This window comes from Protomyctophum parallelum (assembly GCF_964188405.1).
Source record: "Protomyctophum parallelum genome assembly, chromosome: 5".
NCBI lineage: Eukaryota > Metazoa > Chordata > Actinopteri > Myctophiformes > Myctophidae > Protomyctophum > Protomyctophum parallelum.
In genome coordinates, this window is record NC_139702.1 from 54,377,182 (window position 1) to 54,398,953 (window position 21,772).

Sequence of the window (21,772 nt, forward strand, 5' to 3'; positions counted from 1 at the left end):
GTGTGAATCATGAATGAAGAAGAAGCGAAACACAGCGAGACCACGTGGTTACAGAGCAGGGTCAGGTGACTACACACACAGAGCCGGGGGAGGAAGAGGAAGAAAATGGAAGGGAACAGGGACGAAGCAGAGAAATGTATTAACATAGCATCCAAGGCCATTGACGCTGGCGACAAAGAGAAGGCTTTGAAGTTTCTGAATAAAGCGGAGAAGCTGTACCCAACTGGCAGAGCCAAAGGTACCGTCATGTCGGGGTTTGTTGACAGTATAAACGCTCTCTTCGGCAGGGGGGGAGGAGGAGGAGGATGTGGGGGGCGGTCAGTGCTGTCAAATGGATATCAGACGAGCTAGCGGTCCACGGACCGTCACATAATAACTGTCACATATCTGTCGCTTGTCGCGTCTCTGGCTTCTGTACACTTAAATGCTGGTTACCATATGAATGAATGATAGCACGTAACAAATGCATAGTGATGTTTATTCATTGACACCCACTCCTCACGGTCGAATATTAGGCCCCAGGTTGGCTAGCGTCTGCTAGCTATAGCCTTAGCGTTTCACCATTATGCAGAGGACCGTAGCATCTTTTCCTCCTACTGTTTTCTGGATGAGTGTTTAATTTGAACAATGTGTTCGTTTTGAAGTCCAGAGAACGGTTAAGTGAGCCAATATGAAGATATTTTGCATTTAAATTTAACAACCCGAAACAACAGGCCCGATAATACACATCTGCCTTTTATAGTGCCTTTCGTAGGTAATCATATATTTAACTCGTGGGACTTCATAAGGCTGAGGGCTTTGCACAGAATGCACAGTTGCACACATGGGGTAACTGTTGGGGAATTTCAGTGACAGCAGAGCAGGTTAGTGGAGCAGAGAAAAGATGTTAGCCATTGTTGCCCATCCATTAATTGAATGATTGACCCAGACCCTGTAGATATGAATCCAGCAGCATGTAGAAGATAAACCAGTGCGTGCTGTCAGAGAGAGAGAGAGAGAGAGAGAGAGAGAGACTTTGAACCAACAGTACTTGGAGTAGCCTTGGGGATCAATATCATAGATGTATTTGATCGAGTCTGACTTTTACTTTAGTATCTATGATAGATAATGCAAATGTCAAAATCGATCAAATACTCAGATTGGCTGGATCCAAGGCTAAACCAACACATTCTGTGTAGCATTCCAAGTGCAGCAGACTGAGACTGGCAGGCTATATATATATATTTGCACACATTCATATATATATATATGTTTAAGACATACGGTAAGTGCTACAAACTAGATTGTCAATGATGGGTGGTGCTGAACAGAATCTATATAATTAGTTCAGTTTACCATAACATAATATACTTCCATTTCCTTGACATTGGATACATTTGTTTGGCTGTTTTTTTTTTTTTTTTTTTTTTTTTTTTAAAGATCTTTTTTGCGGCTTACGCCTTTTTATTGATTTTTGAAGGGACAGACAGTAGGCTGACAGGAAACGGGAGAGAGATGGGGGGATGACATGCAGTAAAGGCCGTGTCGGGCTCGGGAGTCGAACCCGCGGCACACTGCGACTGGATTACCAGTCCGGTGCCCAGACCGTTACGCCACGGCCTGGGCCTGTTTGGCTGTTTCTAAAAGAACCACATGGCTGCTTTGTTGGATTAAGATTAAATTAAAATGTAATTGTTGTGCCTGCAGATGGTTGTGATTGGGGCCTAGCCCTCTGGAAAACGGATAACCTTAGCTGGCCTGGGATTGGGCCTAGGGCAGGGGTCTTCAACGTTTTTCAACCCAAGGACCCCCTAGTTAAGAGAGAGATGAAGCAGGGACCTGGATTTTGGATTACATTTTTGGATAAAGTTCTCCTCAGAATAGGGATGCATTGCTAGATTTCAAGTGATTAATGTAAAATCCTATGACCCCTAGTGGTTCCGGAGTCTGGACCCCCTGTTGAAGACCCCTGTTCTAGTGGTTCGACGAAATATCAATATTGCAATATATATATACACACTTCCTCTTGCGACAAATTATTGATATACTGCTGGTGCCAAGTATTGATATTTTATTACAACGCACAGGTTGTTCCACAGATTCCCCTGTGTGCAAAGAACAAACGCACAGCACAAAACCACTGCACGAGAGCAGCACACATTAGATGCCCTAGTTATTAGTACAACCAACCAACCCTAGTCAACACAACAGCTTGATGACTCTGGATGGCAGAGATGAATGTAATTTATTTGTAAACCAATGCCATCTCCTACATTTTCCTCTTATCTCTGTTCTCATAATATGCTGCTTACATTACTCTGCGCTTCATAGATGATAGATGGATATGATTTAGATGTGTGATATCAAAGGTTAAACGGAACATGATTCTGCAAACAACAAGTCCAACTCTCCTGCTTCAAACCAAAAGCCTTCATCAGTCATTACTGTAATTTCAACACTCTTGCATGTATGTTAAAATCTTACTTTAACGTGTATGACAGCAGTGACGTGGGTATGAAAGAGGCACTGTGCAATTTGTTGTAACTTGCACTCTTGTACATTGTTTAATTTATATTTGCGCAGTTTGTGATGCTCAGTAAATAATCTATTAAAGTATCTACATTATGACCTGTGCAAGCTTTCAAATGAGACGGTGTGACAGTGGCTCATGTTACATAATGCATACGCAGTTCTCATAAAGTGATAAAATAATTTACTGACTAAATAATATGCTTACTTACACACATTTTCAGTTTGTTATCAAGTAGTATTGTGAACATTTGTTGATTATATTCCTCAAGGAATGGGCAACTATATATAAAATATGGTTATATTAAGGTTGGTTTGGGAATACTATTTCATAAAATTAACTCATCTGTTAAAATGCAGCAATAACTGTCGGACTGAGTCACACTCCCTCACTCTTCTATAATCTCTCATCTTAAAGCTTGACTAATCCCACTACCAGAATCAGAATTGGGTCGAAGTGGTGTCTGGTTGCTACTTGCTAGGTCCGAGCTTACCGACTCCACGCTTCCACAGACTATGTATTTGGTCTCCCTGCTCCTTTATTGAGTCATTTAAATTCTGTGTCTGTTCGAGACGACTAGTTAGTTGTCAAGTGGTAAGGCTAAGTGGTAGAAATGTCAGCACTTGCGTAGCAGAGCCATGTTAGAAGAATCCGGGGTAGAACAGGAAAGTTACAGAGGGTAGCTTTTAACAGTGTCTCTAAGACATGAGGTTTTGTTGACAAATGTTATCTATGTCTGCATAACTGCAGTGCATTCACTTTGGAGGTCTTCAAGTCCCAGACTCTCTAGCCTTGTACAGTCTTTACATAACTCATGTTGCTTAACTTGTTTACACAAATAGTAGGTATCAGCCCATGCCTGAACGCAACGTGTCATGCTGCACTGATTGACTCCCTTTTCTATCCTCTCTCCAGCCTTGTTGGATGCGTTGACAAAGAATGGGAGTTCAGCGGGGAATGGTGCATATTGTAGGAGGCCAGCAGGTGGCTCGGAAAGCGCTGGTGCCCAGCCAGACAGGGACAGCCATGACTCTGGAGGAGGCGAGTCAACAAAAGGCTTCAATAAAGAGCAGGTCGAAGGTGTACAGAGGTGAGAAACGCTGCTTTCATAACACCATAAGGTGATTGTATATGTGAGCAAGCAATCTGAGCATGCTTAATTTTGTAATCCCCCTCACTCAACAACTTAAATTCCAAGTAGTTTAATGCAGCAGGACTATGCTGCAGTCTAAGGAAACTTCATTTCTTACCGTGTGTGTGTGTGTGTGTGTGTGTGTGTGTGTGTGTGTGTGTGTGTGTGTGTGCGTGCGAGAAGATATGACAATCTGTTAATCTCATCTGCAGGATGTGAATAAATATAATTATGTTAAAATAAAATAGAGAGTGGTTTATAATATGAAACTTGTGTGAAGTAAGTAGACGTTTGGGTGATCATTTGGCCGCCTATAGTCTGATGTGGTTCTACAGTCGGGGGGATGTTAATTACAGGCACATAATACTCTGCATACTCTGAATAATCAGCTTAGTGTAGGGTGACCATATTTTCAAACACCCAAACTAGGACCCTCACATGAATGCGCATGCTCATGGATGAACACTCAGCATTTCCATCCAGGATGGGAGACCTTATTTTTAGTTGCATAGGGCTGCACTTTTCAGTAGAACATGATAAATGTCTATAGATGTAAGTGCTGAAAGTATAATTATTTTAATTGTGGTGAAAACCAGGACATTTAGGTAGTAAATGTTGGAAACTGGAACACTTTAGTGTATTTACAGTTATCTGTCAAGATTTGGGACACCCAGCTTGAAACCAGGACAATACCGGACAAACCAGGATGTTTGGCCACCGTAGGGTAAATAAGAGTCTCAGTGTCAATGTTTTTTTCTTTTTTTTTCTCCTTTTTTTGGCAACAAGAACAACAAACCTGCCCGTTTGCATGGTTGACAAAGATGTTTCCGGTTAATTCCATATGTTGATCGTTCCCCATCCTTCCTCTTTGATGACTTCCTTTTAACTTATACCCGTCCATTCAAACTCTAGACGGGCCCAAAAATTAAGGCCATATGTTAATCTGACCTCATCAAACCCTGCACACTCAAGACATGCTCCTTATATGGCCAGTACAGAATTAATTCCATGTTGATCTGACCTAGCCTGGTTAATAAACCAGACTAATATCGCACAGATCCGCGGGATATTAGTCTGGGGAGGCTCAGCTTGGATTTCATTTCCAGGGAAACATTTTCTCTTTGACGCAATTGGTCAGAGCTACTGTCAGTCAAAGGTCTCAAGCATTGAACGTCACTGTACCAAAGCCCGCCCATATTGTATACCGTGTCCCTATTGGGCGCACACATTCTCGTGTGTAGGAAATGGGCGTAAAATTGAGCCTCTCCAGACCGAAATCCGCCGGTAGGCAATTTTCTTTGCCAACGGCTGATTCGGTCTGGTTTATTAACCAGGCTAGATCTGACTCCCCCATGCCAAAGCGCCAGCAGTCTGCCGTCAACGAGGCTGATGCATGCATGCGACCTCACCCTTTTAGGGTGAGGTCGTCCCTCAGGCGTCTTACTGGTATAGTACCTTTATCCTTTTAAAGATTTTTTTTTTTGCGGCTTACGCCTTTTTATTGATTTTTTGAAGGGACAGACAGTAGGCTGACAGGAAACGGGAGAGAGATGGGGGGATGACATGCAGTAAAGGCCGTGTCGGGCTCGGGAGTCGAACCCGTGGCACACTGCGACTGGATTACCAGTCCGGTGCCCAGACCGTTACGCCACGGCCTGGGCCAGTACCTTTATCCTTGTGCTTTACAATGTGTGTTACATTCACACAATCACACCAACAGTATAGGCAACCATAGTCACACACCTGCTCATAGGGGGCATTTGTGGTTAAGTCTTGCTCAAGGAAAGGACACTTCAACACTAAGCCAGGAGAGCTGGGGATCGAACCGGGAACCTTACAATTCCTTAGTAGTGGACATCCTACCAGTACCTTCTGAGACCCTGTCATGAGTTAAACAGCTCCCTACTCACTGCACGATATTTGCTCCGATTATGCTGTCGGGGAGCTCTTTTGGCGCTCGCCAACAATACCCCCAATCTGACGCAAGATCTGGCTATGATTGCTGAGGTTTTGCTCGCTGTGTGTGTTGTAATAACTACAACATTATAGTGGCTATAGGCTATTATGGGGAATGTACACTAACTCGTTTACCTCAGAGAATGTTTTCATTCTGGATATAACCATAAAATTGTCTATAGTCTAATCTAATGGAATAAATTGATGATCAAATGCAGGAGTTTTGACGATTCAACTAACTAACTAGGGCCGTCGCCTTGCCGCCCCTCCCTCCCCTTACTGGTGCGAAATGGGGTAGTTAAAACGGGGACGCGTCATGCACACTTAGTTTAGACTAGTCATTGGTTATTGTACTTTTCAGTGCTATTGTTTGCTTTTAGTATTGCTCAAATGGTAAATTAGGTCTATTTTACAGCTAGTTATTGAAATTTGCTAATTTATTAAATTAAATTAAAAATGTTTAACTTTTTATAAAAACACTTGTGTTTAAGATTAACTTTGTACCTCGTACTATGTCATTGCATTGCATCACCATAGTCTCTCTTTCTGGAGATGATTGCTGTGTGAGGTGTCTCAAGTGTGTACAATCATATTGCTACTTAACTACTGCTAATTTAAAATGTGTCCCCACTGGACCAGGTTATACGTCTGTTTAGTTTCTGTGCAGAGATAATTATTGTTCTCTAAATTAACTACTGTAGATTACCACATAATCAGAACACTCATAATCAGAGTTTGACAATTAGTTGATGTAATAAATGATTAATATATATTGGTTTTGCTAATATTTTGCTGATCTGCAAGTGTCACATCTAGACATGCTGTGAACTTGTAGATTGGTTAGTTTGGCTATTTTTTAAAAATAAAAATAGATCTAATGTGGTTAATCATGATATTAAGTGATATGGATTGTTTTTTAATCGTAGACAATAATAATAAAACAGTTCTCCTTAAAACTCAGGGAGTCAGTTTCTTGTGGATTACATTCCAAATCCTGTCGGAAGTTCACTCCGGTCAGTAAAAAAAAAATGCATTTCTGCCTGCAAGAAACCGTTTAGTACTTAAATCCACTACTGAGCCTTGTGGGAGAGTGCTGGGATGCCCTTTTCTTAACCCCAGTGGTACACCCTGTCCCATCCAATCAGTAATATGCCAACCTCTTGACATTCTTGCTGACTGAATACTTGGTGAATCTCCCCTTTGGAAAATGTTTAAAGATAATTTCACTCATCTGTTAAAATGCAGCAATTACTGTCAGAGACTGAGTCACACTCACTCTTGTCATCTTCTATCACTTTTAATCAAACAAAATATTTGTGTTTTGCATGAAAGCTTGGATGGACAAAACATTTTGCCGGAGGATTAAAAGCAATCAAAAATGACTGTGCTCCTCTTTTTTTATTAACTGATGTAAATTTCTAAGGATAATGCAACGGACATGTGACAACCTCGTCCACAGTATTCTGCAGTTTGAAAAGATGGCACGATGCCTACATTCTGCGGAAAACCAGCATGGTTGTTATTTTCATCAATGTGTCTGTGTGTTGTGTTTAGGATAAAGCGATGTAAGGACTACTATGAGGTGCTGGGAATCACTAAAGAAGCCCATGATGATGAGCTAAAGAAAGCCTACAGGAAACTAGCCCTCAAGTTCCATCCAGACAAGAACCATGCACCTGGAGCAACGGATGCCTTTAAAAGTACTGTTCTTTGGAATTAATGCAATAGTTCTATGTTGTTGTTTGGGCTGTTTTTACCTTCCTGCTTAACGAGAGTCCGTCTCTGCATCTGTGTGCAATTTGAAAGTATATTGAATAGTGAGCTTAGCCTCAACTGGATGTTTGTGGGATCAATTGGTAGCATCTCTCAAAGGTAGGCAAATTGACCTTTTCCAACTGTCTTAACTGTTATATACTATAGTGCATAATCTAGTTTCTTTGCTTGCTTGCTTCTTGCATCATGTACTTCCCTTTTTAGAGGAGCTTAAACTTGACTGTTAAGAAAGATAAAGGTGTGTTGAGCTAGGCTAAGCTCACTGGTCAATAAACCATGAAACTGCACACAAAGACATAAAAGGGCATCCATGAGTTTGTCTGATTCTGGGTACGTAGGAAGAATACTGGTCGTAAAGCTTCACCCCAAATCAAACTATCCCTTTAAAAGTTAAATTGATGCAATGTGTTTCCCTTTTTATGATTGTTTGAGCATTTTACTGGTTTATCTACAGTACCTTACAAGACACTTGCAATGGACAGAAACTATCAAACAGATTCATGTTATGAAAATGTAACCCCTGGGTGGACACATTTTGCTGTTTAGATTCGTTAATATGTCCATAGTGGGTTATAACGGACTGAAAATTTGTCTCTTATTTCCTCTGCCATGTTTTCCATCCAGAGATTGGCAATGCATATGCAGTGCTGAGCAACCCTGAGAAGAGAAGGCAGTATGACCTGACAGGAGGGGAGGAGCCTGCTAGTTCAGGCCACGCCCATGGTGCAGGTTTTGACTTCCATAGGGGCTTTGAAGCAGACATCACACCTGAGGATGTATTCAACATGTTCTTTGGAGGCGGATTCCCCTCCTGTAAGTACACACATAAACAGGCTTGCACACACACACACACACGCATAAAGGATGCAATCATATCGCCCTCCGGGGGTGGTGGGACGCAATACTGTACTCAGTACTGTACTGTAAGAAATAATAATAATCCACTCATCAAATTGTCATAGAAACACTGATGACACACGAGCGCCACCTTTTGCACACGCTCAGACCATTGAGATCAAATTCTTTACGGTTGCTTGTTTGAGCATAACAGCGGAGGCTTTAGTGTACATGCCATGGGCTGAGGCAGATCTGTCTCACAGTCGGCTACAACGTTGCTACAGAGGAGTCGCAGATTTTCATTTGTGAACCACGTATGTCCACTAATTACGGAGGGTGAGGTTCCAAGCAGGAATAGCGTCTGTACAATGTTCAGCCTACTCATTGATGCAGACTACCACAACGTTGCCTAATTTGCGATCTCACCGCGGTTCAGAAAGTACAAGTTCAAATTGTCATGCTGACAGACCACACGAGCCAGGTGGTACGAATTACATTTCTTTCTATATGGAAACAAAGTCAGGGGGAACACACAGACCCCCCCAGGGAATGCTTTGTGGACCAGCTGCTTAAAAATACATATAATATATAACTTTGCACTGATGATGTTTGCATAATACTTTGCAAATATTAAAATTGTCAGATTTGGAATTGTTTATTTTTTTCAGATACATTTTTCACATATTATTATAACCATAAGATTAAATGCGAGTTAATTACTGCAATTTGTAAAAATGACAAAATATGACACCTAATGTTGTTGAAGTGGGACTCATAAAATGCCCATTACATTGAAACCCTGTTTACATCACTACACACGCATGCACGCACCTGGGTTATTGTTATTGATCAGTATGCAAAGCCACTTGTTGATGGGGAGATTGAGAAATGTTTACCAGTAACTTGGAAGCTGATTTCATCCTCCTTTTCAACCTCACAGATGTTGATTACCAGTATGCAAAATTGTTTCTCTTGTCCACAGCGAGCCCACACACCTTCACCAATGGCCGGGCACGCTACAGCCAGCAGACAGCAGAAAACAGACAAGACAGAGCAGAGGAACGAGGAGATGTACGTACTGTATTATTAACACTTTTGTTGAATATGTTCAGTTATATTCCTTGAGTCAATATCACTTTAAAAATAAATGTGGTTTCCCTCATAGCATCAGATTGTGCTTGTTTGTGTGCAGGGTGGTTTCTCCATGTTCATCCAGCTGATGCCCATTGTGGTGTTGATCCTGGTATCCATCTTGAGTCAGCTGATGGTGTCCACTCCCCCCTACAGCCTCTACTCCAGACCGTAAGTACACACACATCCAGCCATATAGTGTTCTAAGAAGCAATGTGTGTAACAATAACACAGTAATACACTACAGCAGTGACAGAATGGACTGATTTGTACCTCCTGCCCAGGTCCACGGGTCAGACCATACGACGGCAGACAGAAAACCTGCAGGTGGACTACTATGTCACTAGAGATTTTAAATCTGAGTACAAGGGCTCAGCCCTGCAGAAAATTGAGAAGAATGTGGAGGATGACTACGTGTCCAATATCAGAAATAACTGCTGGAAGGAGAGACAGACAAGTGAGTGTCATGTGTCTTCAAAATATCCCTCAATGCATCTGCAGAATGTAACAAAAAGAGATGATTGTTGGTCAAAGATATTGGAAATATCCAATATATTACCCTAACACAACCTAGATATTGGCAGTGTTAGGTGTTTCTTTTCATATAAAGAATTATATATATTTATTAAATATTTTCGATTGATTATTGGAAACATTGCCATTGTTTACACACTGTTTCTGTATGTCCCATCCAGAAACAGACCTGTTGTATGCTGCCAAGGTGTACAGGGACGACCGAATGCGGAAGAAGGCAGAACTCATGACCATGGACAACTGCAGGGAGCTCGATAGACTAAATGACCTGTTCAGAGGAGGTTGAGCGGGTTTTAGATCAGAATTATAAATATTATATATATATAAATAGATCTATGTATGTATGTTTTTTAAGGAAAGTTATTGGAGCTAGGAGGAAAAAATAAAAATAATTTTAGCCTTACTGTGGAATTTCCCCCCCCCCCTCTCTCTCTGCCTAAACCCCTTTCCAACATGGCACTACTGGACTTGGCTTCTTGCAGTTGCACCATAAGGAACCAATCTGCCAATACTCTTGACATGTGCCCCACACCACCCCGAGCTTACCCATTGTTTTTCTGGATTTGAGAAGGACAAGGGATACTTGATTGTAAAGCAGAAAGTGCTGCACCACGATGGATTTGGGTAGCAAGAAAACCGAGATGCTCTGCACAAACAAATCAGACTTAGATATTAAGTTCATTCCAACCTGTTCATTCCAACCTGCTCAAAAGACAAAAAAAAAGAAGAGAAACTGAAACCATGGCAAGTTTTGAGAACTCAGAAGATGCCTGAATGCTTCCTAGCTTACAAACTCATCTCAGACATTTTGGACGGAGTTCCATGTGGACCATCGGCACAGCAGTCAACTGTGTTTTTATTTTGTTTTGCTACTACTTGAAAGATATTTTATGTCGTCCAATCCGAAAAGTGAGAGATGATCAGGACTTAATGGAAGGACATTAAAACTGTTCAACAATATTGTACATTTTGTTTTTGAATGTTTCACATTTTATGCTGTTATTTAAGTAACTATGGAAAACAAGGTTTTTCTTTAATGCTCGACTAATCATTTGAATAAAGTAAAAGGTAATGCCAGACTGGATGGGTGTGCCTTGGTGAATCAGCTGTTGTATCAAGACCCTATGTTTTGTATGTATAGTATGCACTACTACTAACTTGAAATCACCCGGACATTGAAGAGTTGAGACGAATAACCATTTAAGTCTATAATATTTATAAATTAATAATGATCCATGATTTTTTAATGGTTCTTCCTTTCAACTCTTCTTCTTGTCCCTTATCACTGTCCTAACCCATTCCAAATAAAGGCTGTGTGTATGTGGTTCCCCCCTGGCCTAGTGATACCGTATTCGGTTTCCCATGCAGGAGACCTGTGTTCCAAATATGAGGAGGTGTTATTTAGACTGAGGAGATTCCCATTCCCTATCGACATAAGTGGTAGATGTGCACACACGGTTAACCTGACTCCGCCATATGGGGGCGGTATTGAGTTCACAAGTGTGAAGCAAGCTTCTTCAATCTGGCGGAGTCAGGTTAATATTAGTACTTAATAGTATACACGATCTCCAAGACTATATTATAAAATAATTACTAAATGTAATAGGGGGGAGGGGATCAAACGTATATTACAGTGATGAAACCATGTCCCAAAAGGTCGCGTCATCACCGTAAACATGCCTTCCAGTTTCCACATGCGAAGCAGCTAGCTTCCTGTGTGATCCGGTGTAGAGACCGATTTCCGTATCCATTACTTTGTATGCAAGTTCCATATCCGCTCAACCTGCAAAGCAGCCACTACAAATAACGTGACGACACTAGCACTAAAACAGGAAAACAAGAACAAGTCCAACGTTAAGCTGTTGACAGCTCAGAGTCAGACAGTGTTCTCTGAAGGAGCATACACATTGAATAAGCAGTGAAATGACCGGACGAGGCGACGACTGAAATGACAAGTCGGTGTTTGAAGGAATACATTAATTTCAGCTTTTGAACTTGTCTCGCATGTGACGAGAGGCTGCTCTCTGGCTCTTTGGTCAAGAGCTTTTCGTCAAGTGGACTATGCATCAGCTCAGCAGCCTCTCTGCTCTGCTCTTCTTGTTGTACTTCTATGGTTGTTTACCCCATGCGTCTTCGGGCAAACGAGAGCCAGAAACTCCAGACTGGCGAAAGACTTTGAAAACCATTCGTAACGGAATACACGATATTGACAAATATCTTAATGTTGCACTTGACTTGTTTGGTGGAAACGATGGGTTATGTCAATACAGTTGTGCTGATGGTAAGTGCATGCGTGTGTTCTCTCTTTCTCACATAATTTTTTTTAAATATGGGAAATGTATGTTTAAATGTACTGTAATTCTGCAAACTGTTAATAAATATTTCAATCAATCAATCCAGTCCAAAAAAACAGTACAGTGAGACGTTTCATTTGTTCCCTAAAAATAACAATGGCAGTGATTTGGAATAGCCGGCCCTATTCAATTATTATACCTAATTTAATTTACCCTAAAATGAAGCCTATTCCTTTTCAGTTATTGGCAGAGTAATCCATGTATTAAAATATCCATCATTTTCTCATACAAACTGTTGGTTATCATATCAGGGAAAGATAAGAGAGCACATCATGTCTTTCTTTATCTTTGCTCTGTGCTCACAGGTTATACTCCAGTGCCACGTCCTGGCTACAAGCCTCCATCACCCAATGGATGTGGATCCCCGCTCTTTGGGGTTCAGGTTAGGCTACTTTATATATTTTTATTTTATTTTATTTTATATAATTAATTTCAAGCCATTATTGTCCAATAGCATGACACTAAATCCAAAAAGCACTTACATTTGTTCGGTGCTGCTGTTATAGGTACAACTGATTTTCATATTATTCCACGAAGCTCTGATTGGTGAATCAATATACAGCGCTTGCTCCATGCGCGCCCGCCCCTCTAGACCAGAAAGCACACTGACTGGGCCATTACTGTGCCCCAAACATTTTGTGTTTACCTGGTCAATTGTTGATGATGTTTGTGATGATCAGAAGAAGTTTTGATAAATAAACATGATATTCTATCTACAGGACAAAAAGACAATAAAATACTTTTACACAACACACAGTGATATGTCTGTCTCTACAGTTTGACATAGGCATCCCATCCATGACCAAATGTTGTAACCAGCACGACAGTTGTTATGACACTTGTGGGCATCAGAAAAACGATTGTGACGAGGATTTCCAGGGCTGCTTGGAGACCATCTGTAGAAATGTCCAAAAGACTCTGGGATTGGCCCATAGTGTCCAAGGTAAGCAGTTGAAGATATAGTACACACACTACACAAATGAGAGAGCTGCGAGATGTTTTTTGATTGTTTGTGCCATGATTACACAATACAGTACACTACATAGACCTGGAAAACTAGACAAGACACTATTACAGTACACACATTTCTTTAAGAGATTTTCTTACCGTGGTACAGTACATTATTGTGTTGAGATTGGCATTCTGATTCTGCCTACTTGCCTATAGAGACAAAATGTGAAAAGTTCACATTGGCTGTTCCCAGAAACAGTAGTGTTTCAATCAGCTGCCACGCCCTGTCAAAGTTTCTTTCAATTCAACTTTATTAACAGACTCAGGTCCATAGGGATACATACACGGGGTTAACATACAAGAGATACAACAGTCAATAAAAATCATAAAAGAATGTAAAACAAATACATAACTTACATATCTTAACCCACAGGCAGAACATACAGGCGTTTTAGCCAGTGTACCCTTAATCTTGATGTATAATGTGAACAGCTCACTGAGGGGCTTGAAAGCGCTACAATGATACTGTTTGTTGACACATCCAGCCTTTTCATAAACTTCTTAAACATTAGATTTCTTAGTGCTTTAAAAGTCCTCACTCCAGCAGTGACAAACATCTGGCTAGCACTGCCCCTCTGAGTATTCTCATCATTATATGCAACTTGCAACCTGTGCATGTTTTATAACATGACCACAGGTCTTTATTACATTCCTATTGACCATGTTAGTCCAATTAATATTTATTTAGGGCAGCAGTAAATAGAGTTAAACAACAAAACATATAAAGAAAATCAAGGCAAAAAGAGAAAATGTAATAACAGTCAAGAGTAACTAAGCCATGATCTTTATTTTCCTTCTGCAAGGCAGCCAAGATAAGATAGACAAGAGATAGACTACAATAATGACAATACAGTTGAAAACATCCAGTCAACTGAAGTGTACTGTACTATTGCAAGACCGTAACCCCTTATTAATTGTTACATAAAATCCTACACCTACAGTATCACAACAAACAGGGGATGTTATCTCAGTTTATTGAAGTTATTTATTAGAATTAATAACTTTAATTTATCCTGGTTGTGTTCTCCATCTGTCTGTAGCATGTGAATCAACGGTGACCTTGCTGTTTGATGCCGTAATGCACCTAGGGTGCAAGCCCTACCTGGACAGCCAACGGGAGTCCTGTATGTGTCTGTACGAAGAGAAGATGGATTTATGATGAACTCTACAGACAAGAAATGTGTGACATGCGGTGGTGGACAGACACTGGACAGTAACAAAGTACATTTACTTGCGTACTTTACTCAAGCACAGTTTATTTGTTTTAATATCTCTACTCAAAGGAGCATTCAGTGATTTGGAAACCCCCCCCGGTCTGCACCGGTAACAAGATGTGCACATGCACACGCTCTACAGTGGGGGGGGGGACGGGGGGGGGACGTGCAACTGGCCAACAGCACGTGCACCAAGACCCGCCCCCACTGCTCATGATTGGAGGAAGGCCCCTCTCATCCTGATTGGATGAAGGCCGGGCCCTCTAGCCAAAAACGAAACCTACGTTTTTTTTTACCCCAGGGGTTAACTGGGGACAGGTAGGAACTCCTTATATGGTCATTGCATTCAAAAAATTTAATTAAGTGCAATCACTGATGAATGCCGCCCTGTTTTAAATAAAAGAAAACACCATTGGAGCAAACCTGTGTGCGGACTTCCTTCTCTTCACTCACTGTATTTACCTTAGTCCAGCACCAGCCAGGAACTGGATGTGCGCAAGCCACCTGCTTTTTAAACACAATCACTGAATATACCTTGAGTTGTTGTATGTTTGGATACTTGTGACTTTAAAACACAGGTATTTTACATTAAAAAGAAAAAACCTTTGATTAGTTAAGTATTTTTATATGTTCTTTTGAATACTTAAAAGCAAATTCTCCAGTACTTTAACACAAGTAAAGTTTGACTGAGCAACTTGCACTTGTAGTGGAGTAATATTTGACCAGGAGTAGTATGTATCTGTACTTTGACTCAAGTAGTGGAATTGCGTAATTTGTATGGCACAGTATACGGGCAAAGAATAACATAATAATAATAAATCACACATACACGCACAAACTAAACTCAAAATTCAGTTGATGTTCTCTCAGGGAGGTTTGGCTGCTAACTTGAATGGATAGTTGTGCTCTAATTATTATATCAATATGGCTTTCTGCCATTTCTTAACTGATCACTTTGTTCATTATAGTTATTAAAATGAGGAAAAAAACAATGTCAGCTTTAGGTGGTAGAGTTGGGTATTTGAGTCCCAGATGACTGGAGACACTATTTAATGGTATCTAATCTCTGTGTGTGTGTGTGTGTGTGTGTGTGTGTGTGTGTGTGTGTGTGTGTGTGTGTGTGTGTGTGTGTGTGTGTGTGTGTGTGTGTGTGTGTGTGTGTGTGTGTGTGTGTGTGTGTGTGTGTGTGTTGTTCCTGAATAGCCTCCTTTCAATAATATTTTATGTCATGCAGGATGATCATGTCCAAGATGACTTCTGTCCTAGAGTCATAAATGAATATGGGTGGTGATATTGAAAGTGAAACATTGGAATAGTCTTTTTTCCCATATAGTGTGTGAAATGAATTATAGTTACATTAAACTATAGTACTCATTTGATTTGGAACCCGTGCAAACCTGCCATGATCATAAGTGCACCTTTGCTTTGAGGCTATATTTTTCTACCTTTCTACCTAAAAGTGAGTTCTTTCTTGCCATTGGTTGTTCCTACAATGTGGCAAATACGGAAGTACTTCATAGAAGGCGTGATTGACTGGAATGAGTACCAATTGCGCTCTGCCCTTGAAATGCTCAACCAATGACAGTATGGAGGTGGGACAATGCGTGCATGGTCACTGGGGCTTGTTTGACAAAGCAAATCCATTGTTTAGTAGTAGTTCTAACTGGAGGTAACATATTGTACCATCATGTCTAGTCCTGGAAATAAATCCGGTGAAGGTACGTTTTACACAACACATTGTATTTGTATTACGGCTTTTTTTCATGCCATACTAATCTAATGTTGTTCGTCGGAGACTCGGAGTCTCCCCAAGCACATCGAAAGGAACATTATATTCCCCGTTGACAGTTTTGCGCACAACTGTCTTTATATAGTACCTTAAACACATATTTTATTCTTTGTTAGGGTCATTGCTCTAATTGCTCTGTTTTCCACTTTGACAGAGAGTGTTGCTACAGACAACAAAACGTTCATGCCAGCATTGCCAGGTAAGTGCTTCAGATCACTTGTGTCAGGCTATATCATACGTGTTTGGAAGTTTGTTAAGGGCAAAGCTATTGAGTGTGTTATGTGTTTCCCCACTACCCAGTAAATCCTCACTATAGCTAAACCGAAAGACTTGTGGTGTGGTGTGATACTCATGTGATTTGGACACTATTTTACTGCCCATCAGGTATCAGTATGGGTAGTAGGTGGACCTACACACAACACCCAGGCCCAGGTGATAGGCTACATGGCAGCAATAAGGAACACAGTTGTCATGGCAGGCTATTGTTCTGTCCCTAATGACGTGGTGTCATGCTATCCCAGCTCTTCTTTCTTTTTTACAAATAGAAAACCTTGCTTAGATCCTGCTGTACTTGGCCTTAACACAACAGGTTTAGCAATGTATACTTATAGGGTGTGGCAGGCAGGCATGGTGTCACATTGTATTAATAATTTACTGTGATGGCCACTGAAGGCTCCTGCGAACTGTATGATTTGATTTTGTGGAGCAATGACTGATCCCAGTATAGTGCTATAGCTCAAGAAAGGCCTGAACTAGCTCAACCCAATCTCTAATAATGTAACTAATACATAATTTGAGATGTACAAATTCTGCAGGGTGAAAAAGTTAAAAATATATAAAAGTATAAATATAAAAAGGAAGAGAGAATGACAAGTGCTCAACGGTTTGAGGTAAAATAGAGTTGTCTCCATATGAGGCAATTTGTGTCACTCTGGTACAAGTAAATACATTTTAAAGTTGCAAGACAGAAGACACAAGACAAGAGATCGGCTTACGTTTTATGTTTCAGTTTTTAGTATGGTTTAATGAATTGCACATTGCTTAATGCTTATTCATTCATTTGCTTTATTTTATAGACCTAGATGAGCCAGATGCTTTCTTCAGAAGGTAAGCATTTACGTACAGAAAGTCAAGTCATATCCACATTATCCAGTCCATTCAAGTCTCCACACGTCCCAAACTCATTGCAGTCAGAACTGCAGCATCACTCCCAATCTTCCGCCGTAGTCTGAAAACCCACCTTTTCATCATGGCCCATAGCACTTACCCTACTGCATCTGCATCTGATACAGACTTATAGCATGTTATGTAGACAGCACTATAATTGCATTGTATATAGTCATAGCACGCCATAGTACATATGTATAGCATAGTAGTATATATATATATATATAGTTTATATGTATAGTCTCATAATATAGATATTCCACTGTTACTTTCTTAGCTTACGCATGTTTTATGATAAATGCTTTTTTGTGATGTATTCCCATGCTTTTTTGTTCTTGCTTAATGTAAGTCGCTCTGGATTAAGAGCGTCTGCTAAATGCCTAAATTGTAAATTGTAAGTCTGATAACATTTAAATGAAGCAGTGTGGTTGTCTTAAATTCTACTGCCTACCTTCACCACTAATCTTGTTTATCTTCTCGTGTCTTCTCTATGAAGAAGCACTTTCTCCATGGATCCTGCAGAGGAGTACAAGATGGACCACAAGAGACGAGGTCTAGCACTCATCTTTAACCAGGAAAGCTTCTATTGGCAGCTGATGTTGCACCCTCGCAGTGGAACCAACGCGGACAGATATAACCTAGAGAAGAGGTGCTCTAACCTACTAAATCAAACTCCTTTTTTATATTTCAGATCAGAAAATGATCACAGTCATGGTGAGGGTTTACATTTCACAATGACAAAATGATACCTTGAAAGTCTAATAAATATATTTTATATAGTAATTAAAATGCGGACATAATTTGCTGCTGTCATGTCAGCGTAGAGAGGTACAGGAAATGCAACTAGGTATCAAACCAGAGACTCACTGTCAGGCATTAAAGCCCATGTGATATACTGTACACCCTGGCTATCGGGGTGCCTCATTTGCTGCTGTCTTCATAGAAATAGAAGCATGATACTTGCCTTGGAATATTCCTCATGTTTGATCATGTTTTCTTCTGCTGTAGATTTAAGGCATTGGGTTTTGATGTGCAGGCCTATGATGACCTGAAAAAGGCAGACATCATGACCAAGATCACTGAAGGTACATAGACACAAACACACAATGGCATATACTCTGCTTTGTTTGAACTGGAGGCAGACCCTTGCACTTTTTACTGTGTTGCATGCATGCAATCTGGTCACCTTTAGGTGAAATTCTCTATAAATCACCTGTTATTTGTGCAGACCTGTTGAGAATGTATAGAGGGGTGCCTGCTCAAAGAGAAAGTGAGGCATACCATACCAAAGCAAAATACTGATGCATGCCTAATCAAAGTGAAAGAGTGATGCATGTCTACTGTCTGTTCAAAGGAGAGAGGGATCTGGGATATGTCATGACCAATATTGCCCTCTACTGGATATAAAACGCAGAAGTTTGAAGTAATATCACATCCTTCCCGGTTTGCATTTTTTTTGAATTCCCATAGACCTTTATATTGCGTCGAATAAGAACTGTTCCAAAAATAAACAAATAATCATGGCGGTTGCATTATGAAGAATCAATTTACGGCAGAAAAATGCTAATGTTACTGAAGCCGAATTAGTACAGAAACGGACTATCAATTACGAGTGACTGATTATCGTAAACAATACAGAGCATCAGCACCACCTCTCTAACAATATCGCAGAGACAGTTTGTTTATTTTTGGACCACAATGCTTATGTGAGACGATTTTAAGATGACCCAATGTTATTCTCCATAGAGAAAATACTTACGCAAACCTGGGGATGAGCGAATGACGTCAGGTCTTTGGTACGCTATAGTCTGTTTTCTAGAGTAGGTTGCAAGTGTAGAATTTAACAAAACTGTTTGATGTTTTGCCAGCTGCGGAGGACAACCATACCGATGCAGACTGCTTTGTGTGTGTCTTCCTGAGCCACGGTGAGGAAGACCACGTGTATGCGCATGACGACAAGGTCTACATCCGGGATGTCACTGCTCTCTTCAAAGGAGACAAGTGCAGAAGCCTCGTAGGGAAGCCAAAGATCTTTATCTTACAGGTATAGTCAGAATTTGTGTATTGAGTCATTGCAGGCAGAGTGACTTACAGTACATGCATACATACATACTGTAGCTTCATTAATCATTACAGTCACTTAGCGGCTCAACTGATGAAGCTTGACATGACTTTGTCTGGTTGGTTGTCATGTCCATTGCCAGGCGTGCCGTGGAGACAAGCATGATGACCCAGTGACCCCGATGGATGTAGTAGACAGTGCCAACCAGGTAGTGGTGGATGCTGGGGTCTTCTACACACTTCCTGCTGGGGCAGACTTCATCATGTGTTACTCTGTGGCTGAAGGTGAGACACACACACATTCGGAGAGTATTGTCCCACCAGAAAAGTGTGTGCTAGGACCCCCCCCAACCCTGGCAGGCACTTGGAATTGTAGAAGTTGAGGCATTACATTTTGTTTGACTTGGTTCCACAGATAAATATTGTGAACAGTTTTAGAACCACTTTGCTAGGCAGTGAGGCATTCCTGAATCCACAGGCTTTAGTCTTTGTACATTTTACATTTTACATTGTACACATGTAATCCATATTGTCCGTTTGTTCAGGTTACTATTCCCACCGGGAGACCATCAATGGCTCTTGGTACGTCCAGGATCTGTCTGAAGCCTTGCAGAAGTTTGGAGATTCCCTTGAGTTCACAGAGATTCTTACTCTGGTCAACAGGAAAGTTTCTATGAGGAGTGTTATGAATTGTACTGACCGGAACGCAATTGGAAAGAAACAAGTCCCCTGCTTTAACTCCATGCTCACCAAAAAACTCTACTTCCGACCAAAAAAGGTGATGGATTGATCCCTTTTAGTTTTGTAATCAACTCTTGTCACTTAATATTCAGGGTCACACACACATCATCCATGTATGCTTCAAATCTTTTGGTAATTTAACTGGATGTCATGCCGTTTTTAATTGGCATTTCCAGTTATGTCTGCGTGGACAAATACAGCAGGACACAATGCACTATGCATGCACAGTGATAGGTCTTTTCAAACGTGCAGTTTGTTAATATTGGCCTCATTCATAGAAACTCTGAAGCAAACTGGTCCCACTGCAAATGTGCAGGAATGGATCTGGTACTACAGAAAGGTTGCCTTCATTTCAAGTGTCTAGTCTTGAAGATTTGTAGGCCAAATCGATATAAAAAAAAAATAGAGGATCACCCACATCAACAAGTTTTGTCTGAGAAATTGGCCCTGATTCTTTTTTTTCTTTTTTTCCATCAAAAAGGGAATTCATGTTTGTTTTAATTTGTTGAAATGTAGCTGTTTGTGATTAAACATTAAACTATGCGTATTTGCACCCAACTAAACAATCATGGGAAAATACCTCAGGGATTGAAATGACAGCCTAGATACACTACCAGCTGTTTCTCTGGACCTATGAATGACTCAGGAATATCAGTCAATACTGTATGAACATACAATATGCTATGCAGTTTATGTATGTACCTATATCCTAGCGATTGCTTAATTTGATATGGCAAATATCAAATTAAACATGTGATGATCTTATTGTTAGTTTGTACTCTACTATGCAAGTTTCTACTTTTTTCTAAAGCGTAGCTACTACGTTTTATAGTATGAAACTGTACACAATTTTAATCTTGTATGACACATACAGTTTTCCATCCTATGTCTGAAGCAACTCAGGATTCCTTTCCATATTTACCAGTCATCAAGCGTCAAGTGATTTTCAGACCTTAGCAACGACACCATAAACTCTGAAGACGATGCTGTATGTTTATTCCATGAATTGTGAGTTGTAAACCAGTATGTCTGTTGTTGAGGTGCAGTGATGTAAGATAAGGGACCTACATGTCAACTGTGGGTGAAAATAATGTGTGTGTGTGTGTGTGTGTGTAAACTGTTCATTTAATATTTAGCAATGATTTTTCTGAATACCGGTACTACTTTTTGGTAAAGAAAACCCCCATTATCTTACATTAAGGAATGTTTGGATTTTAATCGTTTCCTGATTACAATAAAGCATCATGCAATTTCCAAAACTGCAGCTATTTAATGATTTATAGCCTGGATACAAATTCACGTTACTGTTTATGATTTACGCTAAAATGTTCCAATGTCTAAGAGGATGTTTTCACTTGTCATGGTTAAGGAGGGGTGGGGGGTCTGTAGATTGGTGTGGGGATGGGGGGTAAGTGGAAGAAAGATGTTTTTATATATTGTTGTATTTAAAAATTGTATACGAGAGACCAAAAAGATTGTAAACAATACTGGGTGACATGGATTAGTCACAGGCACCAGTATGAAAATAAAGAAATGATATGGGACTGTTTTTTGCTGTGTGTG

At 40.4% G+C, this 21,772-nt stretch overlaps 3 protein-coding genes across 4 annotated transcripts; all 3 read left to right on the forward strand.

The window, feature by feature from the left end:
- The first annotated feature begins 89 nt into the window (after positions 1–89).
- dnajb14 (DnaJ heat shock protein family (Hsp40) member B14) lies at positions 90–10,949 on the forward strand. Its single transcript, XM_083766232.1, has 8 exons — positions 90–238; positions 3,425–3,599; positions 7,152–7,297; positions 7,995–8,183; positions 9,190–9,278; positions 9,400–9,509; positions 9,623–9,795; positions 10,034–10,949. The coding sequence occupies exons 1-8, from the start codon at positions 106–108 to the stop codon at positions 10,156–10,158; spliced, it is 1,140 nt and encodes a 379-aa protein (XP_083622358.1). The 5' UTR covers positions 90–105; the 3' UTR covers positions 10,159–10,949.
- Positions 10,950–11,690: 741 nt separating this feature from the next.
- Positions 11,691–14,971, forward strand: pla2g12a (phospholipase A2, group XIIA). Its single transcript, XM_083765906.1, has 4 exons — positions 11,691–12,153; positions 12,532–12,608; positions 13,004–13,169; positions 14,278–14,971. Exons 1-4 carry the CDS (start codon positions 11,934–11,936, stop codon positions 14,394–14,396), a joined length of 582 nt encoding a protein of 193 aa, XP_083622032.1. The 5' UTR covers positions 11,691–11,933; the 3' UTR covers positions 14,397–14,971.
- A 1,097-nt stretch (positions 14,972–16,068) lies between these two features.
- On the forward strand, positions 16,069–21,468 carry LOC310859385 (caspase-6-like). Of its 2 annotated transcripts, none has more exons than XM_083765905.1 (8): positions 16,069–16,169; positions 16,395–16,439; positions 17,317–17,347; positions 17,907–18,056; positions 18,416–18,492; positions 19,276–19,451; positions 19,612–19,753; positions 20,014–21,468. In XM_083765905.1, the coding sequence occupies exons 1-8, from the start codon at positions 16,139–16,141 to the stop codon at positions 20,256–20,258; spliced, it is 897 nt and encodes a 298-aa protein (XP_083622031.1). In that variant the 5' UTR covers positions 16,069–16,138; the 3' UTR covers positions 20,259–21,468. The 2 variants fall into 2 exon arrangements, with proteins under 2 accessions (XP_083622031.1, XP_083622030.1); XM_083765904.1 differs by having other exon boundaries at positions 16,071–16,169; positions 17,904–18,056.
- The last annotated feature ends 304 nt before the right edge of the window (positions 21,469–21,772 follow it).

Excerpts from the sequence above, each read along its gene's own strand:
- dnajb14 (XM_083766232.1), top strand. The coding sequence starts at position 106 with ATGGAAGGGAACAGGGACGAAGCAGAGAAATGTATTAACATAGCATCC. Across the intron at positions 239-3,424 it reads CCCAACTGGCAGAGCCAAAG|CCTTGTTGGATGCGTTGACA; the intron begins GTACCGTCATGT and ends TCCTCTCTCCAG. Across the intron at positions 3,600-7,151 it reads CAGGTCGAAGGTGTACAGAG|GATAAAGCGATGTAAGGACT; the intron begins GTGAGAAACGCT and ends TGTTGTGTTTAG.
- pla2g12a (XM_083765906.1), top strand. The coding sequence starts at position 11,934 with ATGCATCAGCTCAGCAGCCTCTCTGCTCTGCTCTTCTTGTTGTACTTC. Across the intron at positions 12,154-12,531 it reads TCAATACAGTTGTGCTGATG|GTTATACTCCAGTGCCACGT; the intron begins GTAAGTGCATGC and ends CTGTGCTCACAG. Across the intron at positions 13,170-14,277 it reads ATTGGCCCATAGTGTCCAAG|CATGTGAATCAACGGTGACC; the intron begins GTAAGCAGTTGA and ends ATCTGTCTGTAG.
- LOC310859385 (XM_083765904.1), top strand. The coding sequence starts at position 16,139 with ATGTCTAGTCCTGGAAATAAATCCGGTGAAG. Across the intron at positions 16,170-16,394 it reads TGGAAATAAATCCGGTGAAG|AGAGTGTTGCTACAGACAAC; the intron begins GTACGTTTTACA and ends CCACTTTGACAG. Across the intron at positions 18,057-18,415 it reads AGATATAACCTAGAGAAGAG|ATTTAAGGCATTGGGTTTTG; the intron begins GTGCTCTAACCT and ends CTTCTGCTGTAG.